At 39.7% G+C, this 13,416-nt stretch overlaps 2 protein-coding genes across 4 annotated transcripts in view; both read right to left on the bottom strand.

Annotated features, from left to right (window-relative positions):
• hep (hemipterous) overlaps nt 1–12,766 on the bottom strand; it is a 57,207-nt gene extending 44,441 nt beyond the window's left edge. For all 3 annotated transcript variants that reach the window (XM_064699284.1, XM_064699283.1, XM_064699282.1), the window contains exons 1-8: nt 12,063–12,766; nt 9,069–9,544; nt 7,498–7,677; nt 7,209–7,429; nt 6,963–7,130; nt 3,076–3,590; nt 2,576–3,004; nt 907–1,662 (exon numbers count right to left, since the gene is read on the bottom strand). In XM_064699284.1, the coding sequence (XP_064555354.1) occupies nt 907–1,662; nt 2,576–3,004; nt 3,076–3,590; nt 6,963–7,130; nt 7,209–7,429; nt 7,498–7,677; nt 9,069–9,544; nt 12,063–12,486 (3,169 nt within the window). In that variant the 5' untranslated portion in view covers nt 12,487–12,766. The remainder of the gene's footprint in view (nt 1–906; nt 1,663–2,575; nt 3,005–3,075; nt 3,591–6,962; nt 7,131–7,208; nt 7,430–7,497; nt 7,678–9,068; nt 9,545–12,062) is intronic.
• The window catches only part of HUWE1 (HECT, UBA and WWE domain containing E3 ubiquitin protein ligase 1), a 106,855-nt gene that overhangs the window by 33,746 nt on the left and 59,693 nt on the right, over nt 1–13,416 (bottom strand). The window lies entirely within an intron of this gene.

The following is a 13,416-nucleotide window of genomic DNA, read 5'->3' on the forward strand; positions in this document are numbered from 1 at the left end:
CATATCTGCTTGAAAGACATCTTTGAAAAAAAGAATATGCATTTTGTGTAAAAACGTTTTAAATGCATTATCCAAGAACATAACTTTGACGCCTACCGAATGGTAAACAAACAATTTTCATACAATCCGCCCTTTTTCCACAGTTTCAGGGGAAATTTCCTAATACGCCAGAAAACATAAAGCTTTCAAATAAGTTTAAAACCGATCGGCCGCAATTTAAAAATGTCGGACTTGAATTTTGCAAGTATATAAAACTGAAACAGAAAATTTAACTGTCCAATTATCACGCCTCATTTCCACCCAGAAGTGTGGTTTATGCGAAAAGTGTGAAACACGTCTGACATGAATTCCCAAGTACATGGAATTGAACCAAAAAATTAAACTACCCAATTTCCATACCCCTTTTCCACGCTAGCGGGTGAATTTTGGGAAAAGTGCGAAACAAATCTGACATAAATTTTTCGAATATCCAAATGTTTCAATACATAAAATTTACCCGTTAAAATTTCAACACAGTTTTCCACCCAGGCGAAAAGTGTGAAACTCGTCTGACATAAATTTCCATCTGCCCAATTTTAAGCCTATTTTCCACCCAAGCGGGTGGATTTTGCGAGAAGCGTAAAACACGTTTCCAATGAATTTTGAAAGATATCCTTGAGAATAACTTTGTAGCCGATGGGTAAAAGATTGCATTAAATGGTTTTTAGTTAATTTTTCACACTTGCGGGTGAAATTTCCCAAGATGATATTAGGTAAGTATATTAAGAATTTGAGCTGTACATCGATCAGTCAGTCAGTCGGGACAAGCCGTTATCTATGTATGTAGATATATACTTAAATATGAACAAAATTTTGTTAACATAAAAAAAGATAAATAAATCAGGCAGAATTTTGTCTGCCACTCACCCGCATCCGCATTGCTGGAGTACACATGCTTGTCCCTGGCATCTAGATTATTGCTGCTGCTGCTCGTCTGGCCAATTAGCTGGCGACGCGCATACAATTTGCTCAGCTTGCTGCCCACCTGAAGACCAGCAGCAACAGCTCCTCCACCAACTCCTCCAACGTCGCCGCTGCCGCTGACATAATCCGGCTGCAGTTGCTCTGGTGATCTACGGGGCAAGCTGCTGTAGAAAATGTTGTCGCTAGTTGTTGTTGTTGTTGCTGTTGCTGTAGCTGTTGTTGGCGTTGGCGTTGGTGTCAGCGGCAGCGGCTGATACTGCAACTGCGTCGCATTGCCGACGCCAAAGTGTCCAGCTGCTGTGGCACATGGCGACGCTGGCGCTGCGCCGATGGCTATTTGCGAGCACGTCGACTGCGTCGATGACTGACTAGATGTGGAGTGCGAGGAGGGTGGCGCCACATAGTTGCTGTGAAACGGATTCGTGCTGGTGCCAATTAAAGGCGCAGGACGCGACGGCGGAGGCGCCGGCGCTGGCGCTGGCGTCGTCTGCGGCGGCTGATGAAAGTGATAATGTTGCGGCAGCGGCTGATAATGATGTTGCAGCTGCAGCTGCTGCTGCTGATGTTGCTGCTGCTGCAGATGTTGCTGCTGCTGATGTTGCTGCTGCTGCTGCAGATGTTGCTGCTGATGATGTTGTTGCCGCTCGGCCGCCTCCTTTTCGCGTAGCTGATTCTGCTGATGATAGAAACGCTGCAGCACTGCAAAGAGCGAGAGGCAAACAGAGTAAGAGAAATAGAAAATTAGACAATGTTTGAATACAATTGACAATTGAGGTAGATAACAAAATAAAAATTATATAATATATGCGCTGAAGAGTTAGATAAATTGTTAAGGAACATATGAGGATGATTGATGAAGCGATAAAGTTTTAGTTGCGTCTGCAATGGACTGACATAAGGTGAACATGGAAGACATAGACATTATATATGTGTAATTAGACATGTTTAAAGAGGCAAACAAATGCTCAATAATGTTGAAATTAATGCATAAATAAGGCTTCGAAATGCCATGAATGGAGCAGGACAACAAAACATAAACATGGAGAACATGTAAGCTAGATTATTTGAATAGCTTTTTTAAGCATAGGCTAATTCAAAGAATAATATGTTCGTTAATAATGAACGCTACTTAAGGACAGCTAATTAAATTCTAACATAAAATGAACATGGAGGACATGTTAAGCAATTATTAACAATTAACAGCAAGTCTTTGCCATGACAGAAGGCTTCAGTATGAACAGACAGGCAATTATTACGTAATATACAAATGGACTTTATAGGCTTTGTAAATATAAAGTAAACATGAACATATCAATGAAGGTTGCCGGTTCAAACTCGAAATAACAGCTTAGTTTCTACTGTTCTGTTGTCAAAACTTGAAAAGAACGTTTAAAAAAATGCCCAACTTTAGGCCACGATTTCTATACGAAAATATATACGACAAGCAATATTTTCAACAGAAGGGGCCATTTGTAAATTCTTAATTAAATTAACATAATGCAAGCTAAATATAACCACAACCAGCCAGACACAAATTGTAACTTAAGACAGAAAGCTGATTCGAATCCTCTTTTATATACATATTTATAAGATAATGCCCAGCGCCCCTCACCTATGGGACTCTGATTGCCAGGCTGCAGGCGTTGTTGTTGTTGTTGTTGTTGCTGTTGCAGCTGTTGTTGTTGTTGTTGATTGTTGAGCTGCAGTGTTGTTGCCGTCGTTGCTGTCGGTATCGTTGGCTCTGTTATCAGGCTTTTGGGCTGCAGCGTGGGCGAGCCGAGGGCGCTGACATTATCAATTCTACTATCACAGGTGTCGTACGGCAACGATCTTTGCCCTGCTGGCAGACGCCATTTGGGCGTGATCATTAGCTCGGTCGGCGTTTTGGCTTTAGTATGCGGCAGTGTTGTTATTGTTGTTGCAGTTGTTGTTGCTATTGGTGTTGTTGCTGTTGCTGCAATTGGCGTTGTTGCTGTGACAATCGGTTGATGTCTCTTTTGACTGAACGGCGATGTGGTCAAATTGCGCAATATCGATTGACCTGCCAATGAAAATGGAAAAATTGGGCCATGTTAGTCGCTGCACAAGTGGCCCCGGTCCGGCATACCATACCAATGCTGCTGAATACAGACTCCTTTTTGGGACTCTCATCCGTGTACTTGTAGTGCGAGCCATTGCTCAGCTTGCGCTGCATGAACGGCGACTTGCGATATAGCTTGTTGATGTCGTTGCTGCTGCCACCGCCTGGCGGCGACATGGGGCTTGCGCTGCTGCTGCCGCTGCCACCGCTGCCGCCGCTGCTGAAGTTGTTCAATGTTGTTAATGTTGTCGTTGTTGTTGCTGCTGCTGCTGCTTGTTGCTGATGTTGTTGTTGTTGTTGAGGTAGTTGTGTGGCTGATTGCATGAAATACTGCGTACCCGTACCCGTACCCGTACCCGTATTCGGCGCCTGCTGGTAGCTTGGAATCTGTGTGGGTTTTATTGTCTTAAGCGTTTGCGTATTGCTTGGACTGCGCGCTGTCAATGCCGCCGCATTTCTTCCATACAATGTGGCAGCTTCCTTGGCGCGTGTTGCTGCTGCGGCTGCGGCTGCTGCAGCAGCTGCTGCTGCTGTTGTTGTCGTCGCTCTGTAATTATTTTATTAATTTATTAATTTTTGCAGCTAGTTATTAAGCCCGTTATGTGCAAAAAAAAAAAACACACACACACATAAAATGTACGCCAGCATGACAGCGTTAGAGTGAAACAGACACAAAGAGAGCGAGAGAGTAAGAGAGAGAGAGAGAGAGAGAGGGAAATAGAGTTGAGTGCTATGCGGCGCGAGCGAGTGAGAGCAGGAGGCGTGTATGTGTGTGTTTATATATATATATATATATGTGTGTGTGTGTGTGTGTATGTTTATATATGTGTGTGTATGCGTGTGTGTAAGGAGCGAGTGGGCAACTGTTTAGATGACTCGACGGGACCATGGAACATATATATGAGATAAATGAGTTCAATGAGCGAATTAGCGAAAGGAAAAATAAGAAAGCAGCATACCAAAGAGAGAGACACAGAGAGAGTGAGAAAGAGTGGGAAAGAGAGAGAGAGAGAGAGCGCTATATAGAGTGCACGCTGAATAAGTGCAATTAATATGATTTTATGCATTCGATAGTTATCGATAGGTAAGATAGCTTACGCCCTTTGTTATCGATTCTGAAATGTTTTGAAATTATATTTCGAATATCACAAGGTCTATAAGCCTCGTAAATGATGCCTGACTTCTTAATAAAATGTATATATGTATATACCTCAAATATCAAGTATGCGAGAGATTCGAAGCAAGATTACTATCGATAGTTATCGAAGGTTGCACACTGTATTAAGTTCACTTTTAATATTATTTACTCGATATTTTTGGTTCGTACAGTTAATAAATTGGTCCCATAACTCTATTTCTCATTTTCACCCTAATCAACATTATCAACTACTTTTCTTCCTCTTCCTCTCCCCCTCTTTTTATCGCACGCTTTTCAAAAACTCATTTTTATCCTAATCAACACTATCAACTACTTTTCTCTCTTCCCCCTCTCTTTCTCGATCACTTTTTAAAACCAATATGGTGATTGCCAGAACGTTTCACTTTTCACTATGTTCCCCACGCACAGCTTCAAGGGGTATTACAATTTTGTGAGCCGCCAGAGGGCGCTGCCGAAACCGAAACAAGGAAATCGTCGCCATTGTGGTGTGTTGAATTTGCCCCAGAATCAAAATCAAAACCCAATACACCAAAAAGTGCCCGAAAAAAGCAAGAGATGATAACGAATGGGATGAAACAAGCGAAAGACAAGATAAATGAAACACATCATATATACATATATATAAGGTTGGAATTTGTACATACATATAGACGGAAGCGGTATGTGCAATGTGGTGGCATTGAAACGAAACGAAACGAAATGGAATGAAACGGCAGCAAAAACAATTGCACTGAACGCCACAATTGCGAAGCATACAACAAACACTTAAATTATGAATAAATTAAATAAAAATATATGAAAAGAAACATGAAAATAAAAAATGCTAAAAATTTACCTCGTTTGATGTGTGAAGTCGTTTTTTGATTATTTATTTTTTTTTTTTTTTTTTTTTGGCAAATTAATTAAGAAATAATTAAGGAAATTAAAAATGTTAAGCCAGAAGCCGCAAGCCGCAAGCCGCAAGCCCCAAGCAACATGCAGCAGAATAACAACAAGAACAATTATTAAATACACACAAAGAACACAAAAAAAAAATGTTAATTCAAATTAGTAATTAAAACTTAAAGAACATTAATGAATCAATGCGCATTAACATAATCATAATAATAACAATAACAATAATAATAATAAGAAGAAAACTCGATCGTACTTACTGAATTTTACTTTTGATTTGGGAGGAGTTTTATTGTATTGATTTATCTTTTCATTTCTTTACTTATTTCTTGCATTTGTCTCGTTTATATAAGTGTATATATCATATCATGGTAGGGGTATATAAATTATTATTATATATTTATATATATGTATATGTGTATATATATATGTATATATATCGATATATATATATGTAGTTGATTGCTCGCATTATTCGTTATAATCAATTGGTTTTTTTTTTTTTGTTTTTACATAAGTTTTTATGTTTTGGTTTAAATCGGTTTTACAGTTTGTCTGGTTTTGTTTTGTTTTTTTGTTTTCTCTTTTGCATTTATTATAATAGTATATATTAGGAATTAAGTAACCTACAAAAAATGGTAATAAAAAAGATGAAAAAAGAAAATCAAAAAACACACAAATTAAATAGTCAATGAAACGCAAAACGAATTGGAATTATTCTTTTGGTTTTTTTCTTTTTTTTTTTTTTTTTTGATTTTTCATGTAATATAATTATGTTTTAGGGCTTTTGGGGGGCAGAGAGGGGTGTGTGTGGCATACTCATGAGACTTGGCACGCACTAGAGCTGGGAGACTTGCGGGGCTGCTAAATATATATATATATATATATATATATGTATCTAGTATGGTATATACAGAGTTATGCACTACCCGTTGGCACTGACAATGCATCGATTCAAGCATCGTATCATAAAATCAATTCCATTTTACTATATAGGGTATACCTGACACCAGTTAGGAACGAAATGGAATGAAACAACTCGCTGAATGCCTGCCAGTGCCTGAATAAGGTGCATTCGAAGTGCATTTCGAGCATGGTGTAAGTGTTACAAAAAATAGAAGGAAAGAAAAGGTAGTAAAGGCAAAAGTTAAGCAGCAAAAAGGTAGTAGAATTGTGCTCAAAATAGTTGTAAATTAAGTTGAAAACCAAAATTAATTCATTAAACAAATCATATAAACAGATAAGAAGAAGAAAAGTGTGTGAGCGTGGATAGATCAGAGATACATGCCAACGATTTAGCTATATTTAAGTTAAAGTTCTTTCTATGTATTTTATTTTTTTGGTTTTTTTATTTTTTTTTTTTTTATAATTTTTAAAGCTAGCAAACAGGAAATATTACAAACTTCAGCAAACACCCTACAATTAGGTACGGTTTTAGTTGTTGTTGTTGTTTTTTTTTTTTGGTTTTTTTTTGTAATTTTGTAAGATTTTTAAGGTTTTTTTTTCTTTTATTGCCTACCTGTTAAGAAATTTTGTTTGTTGTCAGAGTTAGCTAAAGAAATCAAAAGAAAACGCAACGTAACGGAATGAAACAAAAGCGGAAACGGAAACGGAAACAAATATAGAAACGAAGCGTTGTTGTGTACATGGCGCCCGCAAATGCAAACACACACACACACATATACACAGACATACACACACGCACACACGCATACACGCACACACGCACAGCCAACATCAGACAGGCAGGCAGTGGGGCACAGGGGTTCGCCATATATTATATTATCGTTTTGAAGTGGGTCGGGACAGCTTGGTAGTGGGGTCGGGTATTGGATGGTAATGCTTAATAGAGAACTGGCGGCTCACCTCGTCAACGTGGAGTCGCCATTGGCGCGCAGTCGCTTGCCCGCAGCACAGTCGATCACATTCAGAAACCAGTTGGGCACATCGATATTGGCCAGCTCGTAGCTCTTGATGAAGGGCTGGGCCAATAGCTCCGGATATTTGGGTCGATCCTGATGGTTCTTGGTGAGGCTGCAACAAAATCAAAACAGAGACACATATGTAATCCAATGCCAAGCATCTTTGGCAACATAATTGCTTGGGATTTACCACTTGATGACAAAATCACGAAACTGCTGACTGAAATTGTAGCCATCGCCGCTGGGCAAGCATGGCGGCTCCGAGTCCAGCACCTTGGTGAGCACCTCAAAGTCCGTATTGCAGCCCTCGTAAGGCGAACGTGCTGTGGCCAGCTCCACAAGCGTTATGCCCAGCGACCAGACATCGGCGCGTATATCGTACTTTGGTTTCTTCGGATCAATGCGCTCCGGCTGCCAACAGTAATAAAAGCATATAGACATTATTTGATTATCCTTCTTTTTTATGGCTTCGCACTTACCGCCATGTAGGCTGCACAGCCAGCGGAACGTGTATTCGCCTTGGAGTCCACCAGGCGGCCGCTAATCCCAAAATCGCATAGCTTTATATTGCCGCGCTCATCGATCAAAATGTTCGACGGCTTCACATCACGATGGATGACGCCGTGTTTGTCCTTCAGATAGGACAATGCATTGACCGTCTGCACAGCGGGAGAAAGGGGGCGAGTGGAGAGAAAGAAAGAAAGAGTGTTGGTAAACTAAGTAAAATGAGCTTTATGTGTCGCCTAAATGGACATTAAATCAGTTTTAAATAGATGCACAATTGCAAGTGAACTCCTGTTGTAAACCAGTGTTGAAAAACGTTCTTCTCACTCAATTTACTAACACTGACAATGCAGTTTTTAAGCTTTTGACATTTAGAATTGATTCATTGATTCAAATTTATGACAATTCTTTCTTTTGTTCTACACTAACAACATATTAATGGACAAAACAGTGTTATATTTCACCTCAATGCTATCATTAATTTTGTATGCTCTGCAAACATTTGTAATCTGACAGTTAAGCACCTAATCAACACTGTCCAGTTAAAAGTAACTTCACATATTAAATAAGTATTGCATAGTAACAAAACTAAAGTGAACTTTTCAATGTAATTTACCAACACTATCAATTTACTACATTGTTTCACTAACCAAACAACGTGTTGTTGGTATGTTGTTTGGTTAGTGATTGTATGTTGATAACTTTGTCAGAAGATGCATGGTCCCATAAGGTAACTAAAAGGCTTTCTTTTTTGTAATACAAAGTCAACGTGAGTCAAGTCCGAATTGAGAAACATTCAAAAATAGTGTTGCATAGTTATATGAAACAAGGAATTCGAAATTTTAAGCTCGTTACTCAGCACTGTGCATCAATTATTTAATGCTCCGGATTGTCAACACTGTTATCTACATAATATCTTATCTATCTAATATCTCTATCTATCTATCTAATATATCTACCTATCCATCGTATATTTTTATCTATCTATCTATATAATTTCGCTAGCTATCTATCTAATATCTCAATCTATCTATCTAATATCTCAACATATATACCTACTATATCTATATATCTGTCAAATCAAATATCACATATAATATCTCTATCTATTAATCTAATACCTCTATCTTTCTTTCTAATATCTCTGTATATCTATCTTATATATCTCTTTTCTGTCTATCTATCTAGCTACCTATTTATCAACCTATCTATCTATCTGCCTATCTTTCTATCTAATATCTGTATCTATCTATCTAATATATCTATAATATATCTCTATCTATCCATCTCTTTTCTGTCTATCTGTCTGTCTATCTATCTATCTATATATATATATCTATCTATCTATCTCGCTATCTGTTTATCTATCTATATATCTATCTATATATCTATATATCTATCTATCTGTCTATCTATCTATATATCTATCTACCTATCTATCTATCTACCCAATATCTCTATCTATCCAATATCTTTATCTATCCATTTCTTTTCTTTTCTGTCTGTCTGTGGCTGCTGGAATGGAGTGAAAAGCGGGTTAACTTACCGCCACCGTGACCTTGCCGAGTATGGGCTCCGGCACCGGCTTCTTGGACAATTTGAGGAGCTTATCAAAGCACATGGACATTAGCTCCATGCAGATCCATACATCCGGATCGCGGACAAAGCAACCCAAACACTGGACAATATATTTGCAGTCGTGCGATTTGAGCACCACATCCAGATCCATTAGAATGCGTTTATTCTCCTCGGCGTTGCCGGTGCGACGCATCTGTTTGACGGCAATGACTGTGTTGCTGGAAACGTGCAGCATTTTGACCACATTGCCGCTGGTCCCGTTGCCCAGATCCCCCAGATGCTGCAGATCGTGAATATCTGTCGGATACTGTCGCCCATTAATGTTCAGTTTGCCCGTTTGGCCCATGATCATCTTCAGCTTCTTGTCCGTTTCCGTTTCCGAGGGATGTGCTTGTGTTGTCAGTGGCAACATCATGTGGCGCGTTCGAGTCGAGCCAGAATCACCTAAACAGCAAGAGGTAGAGAGAGAGAGCCAGATAGGGAGAGGCGGTTAGAGTGAGATAGACAGGGCGAAATTCATATGAATGTGGGTTGATAAGGCTCAAGTTTCAGCAATGTGCGGATAAATAATAATAAATATTGCCACTCAACAATTTGTTTTCGCCTCTAATAACCGTTAGTCAAACAAAGCGCTCACGTGTGTGTGTGTGTGTGTGTGTCTGTGTGCGCATAGGAATACCATGCACACTGGCGCAAACTACATTTGCTTCGAGTGCATTCTCTAGTCAAGGTCAATGCTATCAATTTCCTGGATTTTCATCGTGGGAAATCGGAAGGGGCACTACTAAGGTCCATAAAAGTTTTGTTACTAGCGGAAGTAGTTTTTTATAGCCTGCACCCATTAAAAGTGTATAAAAGGAGTATAATGCTCTTCTTCAAATGCATGTAACAGGCAAATGGAGGCATCTGTGCCTTCATAATGTATATATCTTCTTGATCAAACGAATCGAGTAGACACCAAATTAAGTACGTATATACTTTTTTTATATTTAAATAAAATTTAAATAAAAAGCATAGTTTTTTTATCTTAATTAAAATATAAGATTTTAATAATTGAAAATAGATTTTTGCCACTTTTTTAGCGTAATACCAATAGCAATTTGAGAATTGCAAGAGAAATTGATTTTTATAAACCAAAGAAATATATATAAAGAAATACACAACTTAGCTAAAGTGCGTGTAATTTTCGACATACTAAAGCTAAATGTTACTTCTTGTCATTTATGTGAATTGTTTTAAAAAGTGCCTCAGTACTAAGCACAGGGTATTTCCTAGTTTATCAATTTATTTAATATTGTAAGCGAATGTAGAAATGTACTCTGATCAGAGGAGCTGCAACCGCTTTTGTGAATAGAGCAAATGAAGCCCAAAACAAATCGAGCTTGTCCCACTGTGCATTACATTGACCACGAACTGTGAGCAGCATTATGTGAGTTGTTATTGTTAATATTATGACTATTTTTATTGTTATTGTAAGCGGTAAATAAGTTATTAGTTTTCAGCCGATTCAAATGAAATATTACAACTAATAGCAACAGCAACAACAACTGCGAATCATAAAAATTATTTGTAAACAATGCGCGAATTGGCAAAACGCAAGACGAAGACAAATTTCGTCGCTATCGCCGCAAAACTCACGCGAGTCACGCTGTCTCCCTCGCCGTCGCCGTGGTCGATGTCTTGAGGAGTGCGTGTGTTTGTGTCTGTGTGCGGGTGAAGAAACGCGAAACCAAAAGCGAATAAAAAAACAAACAACAATTCGAACACAGGCGACGGCAACAGCGACAGCGAACCGACAGCGAAGCGACTGCGGTGGCGGCGGCGAAGTACGCATATCAAGACATTACTCCGGAAATGCCAAAAAAAAAAATGACAACAAACATGCCAAATGAAAGCGGCGACAACAACAACGGCGACACACAGACAGACTGAAATGTAAATGCACATATAGACACACACACATGCACAGATAGCAACGCACAAAATAGGCGAGCGTCTGTAGATCGAGTGGAGAGAAGAAAAGAGCTGCAAGTGCATTTGCCGTTAATTTGCAGTGAAGCTCACGTGTGCAGAGCATTCAAAGGTCCAATTGGACTCCAGTCAAGTGCTCCAACGCACAAAAGGCTAGCGGTAACACTCCATTTGGAGTTATTTGGAAAAAAGCTTTGGAAGCACTAACAAATGAGCTTTGACTTAATGCTTGATTTCCTAGAAGTCGCGATCCAATTGGAATTGGATCTTAAGAAATACGAGACTATTAGTAGAGCCTAATGGAAATACTTTTTTTTTCTAAATTGATTAAATGTCACTTATATGTACTATGTAAATAACACTTATATTAAATCTATTTCATATTCAAAACATTCCATATAAAAATTCCAATATCTGGAAGTACCATATTTTGTTTAGAAATTCGAATTACCATCCTATTTTTACCTTGTTGCATAAATTGCAATATGCAATTTAGATTTATCGATAACATTTGCTCATCCCACCCAAAAGGATTACAAAATACTCGAACGTAAATCCAATAGGAAACAATGCGAATAAGACAAAAAAACACACATACGTGCGCAAGAACAAAAAGCATGCAGCAGCAGGCAGCGGCAGCAACAGCAGCGGAAGCAGCGACAGCGACGCTAGCTAGTGTTTGTTTGCATGTATTGATGCTGCTGCGGCTGCAATTGGCGAAAACAAGTTTGTTGTTTTTGGTTTGTTTTGCTCGCAGCGTGCGCTTATCTATGCAATCGAAACGCAGAGATCGATAACGTGGGCCTTTTGTTAAGGGCATTACATGCAAATACATATGTATGTGTGAGTGCATGAGCACATGAGTAAACGAGCATTTATCGTATGTATCGAAACGCCAATTTGTTATCAACGCACACACATACACACACGCACACACAACTACAAATGGTGAACTGCCTTTGTATTTGATTTTTAACAGTATTTTACTTACGTATGGGCAAACTCGGCGTTGTGCGCGGACTCCTGGTGGGCGGGGCAAATCCACCGCCAGCAAAGATGCCTGACGACAGCGACGTTGGCGCCGGCAGCGCACCAACTGCGGCTGGTCTAGTGGGTGAGGTGGCGGTGTTGGCGGCAGCAGCGGCGGCAGCGACACTTGCATCTGCTGTTGCCGCTGCTGCTGCAGCAGCTGCTGCGGCGGCTCTAACGGCCGCTGCAGCATTTGGTGTTGCTGCTGCTGCTGCTGTTGTTGTTGATGTTGCTGCTGCCGTTATTGTTGTGGGCCAGACACGCGCGACGGCGTCGCGCGCATTCGATAAGGCGATTTGTTCATGTGATTCGTTTTGCGCCTGCAGCGCAACCTCCAGCGATTGCAGGCGGCTGCCAATTGTCTCAAATTCAATTGTGCTGGACATTGTTGCAGCTGTTATTGTGTTTGTTGTATTCTTCTTCCCTTATTGCTTCTGTTTCGTTCAGTTGTTTTTGTTTCAAATTCGATTTTCCTGGCGTTGTGTATTTATGGCTGCAGTTGGCGCTGCTGCCGCCACACACATACACACACTCTCACACACACACACTGACACACACACACAGTGTGCGTGTGTGTGTCTTTTACTATTTTTTATGCACTTGTATGCGTGCGCGTGAACTTTCCACTTGCAGAGGCCGCACAATACAAATTTAACAAAAAACAAAAAAAAAATAAATAAAAACAGAAACGACAAGCGACACAAACGCACGAACGAACAAACGCACGCACGCACTCAGCCACACAGCACAACAACAACAAATACAGCTCGCGATTCTTTTCCTTTTTTTTTTTTGATGCAGCACTCGTTATTTTTGTAGGCGTTCGCTTTGCACTCGAGCGTTACTTCGGCGTATACTTATAATTGTTGCTGGCTGGCGCGAACACTTGCACTTTTGCATTACACTTTAACTTTGCTGTATTTGCTGGCTAGTTCGCAAATGCACATCCTAAAAAACAATGTGAAATAGTCCACCACCAACAAGAAGATAGTGTGTACAGTGTGACCATCTGCCTCTATCGCGCAAATACACTGAGCCACCAACCAGCTGGCATCGATGAATTGTGAAAATATCGATATATCGGACGTTTTTGTGGTAAAATTGTTATGTTTTTGTGTGTTACTCTTTGCTCGTGTTTGCTTTGTACATTCAGCAAAATAAAAAGCATAATAATGCACGTTTTTTAATATCAAGCTGATTGGCAATCAATTGATATTTTGCCACAATCAGATCACGAATTTCTCTGCTCAAGGACAAACGTAAGCCAGTGTGACCATAGAAAATACCAGCATATTATGTGTGATTAAAAAACGAGC

Source organism: Drosophila montana, unplaced genomic scaffold (genome assembly GCF_035044405.1).
Source record: "Drosophila montana isolate Dmon_TW-CO22-7 unplaced genomic scaffold, ASM3504440v1 contig_920_1, whole genome shotgun sequence".
Lineage (NCBI taxonomy): Eukaryota > Metazoa > Arthropoda > Insecta > Diptera > Drosophilidae > Drosophila > Drosophila montana.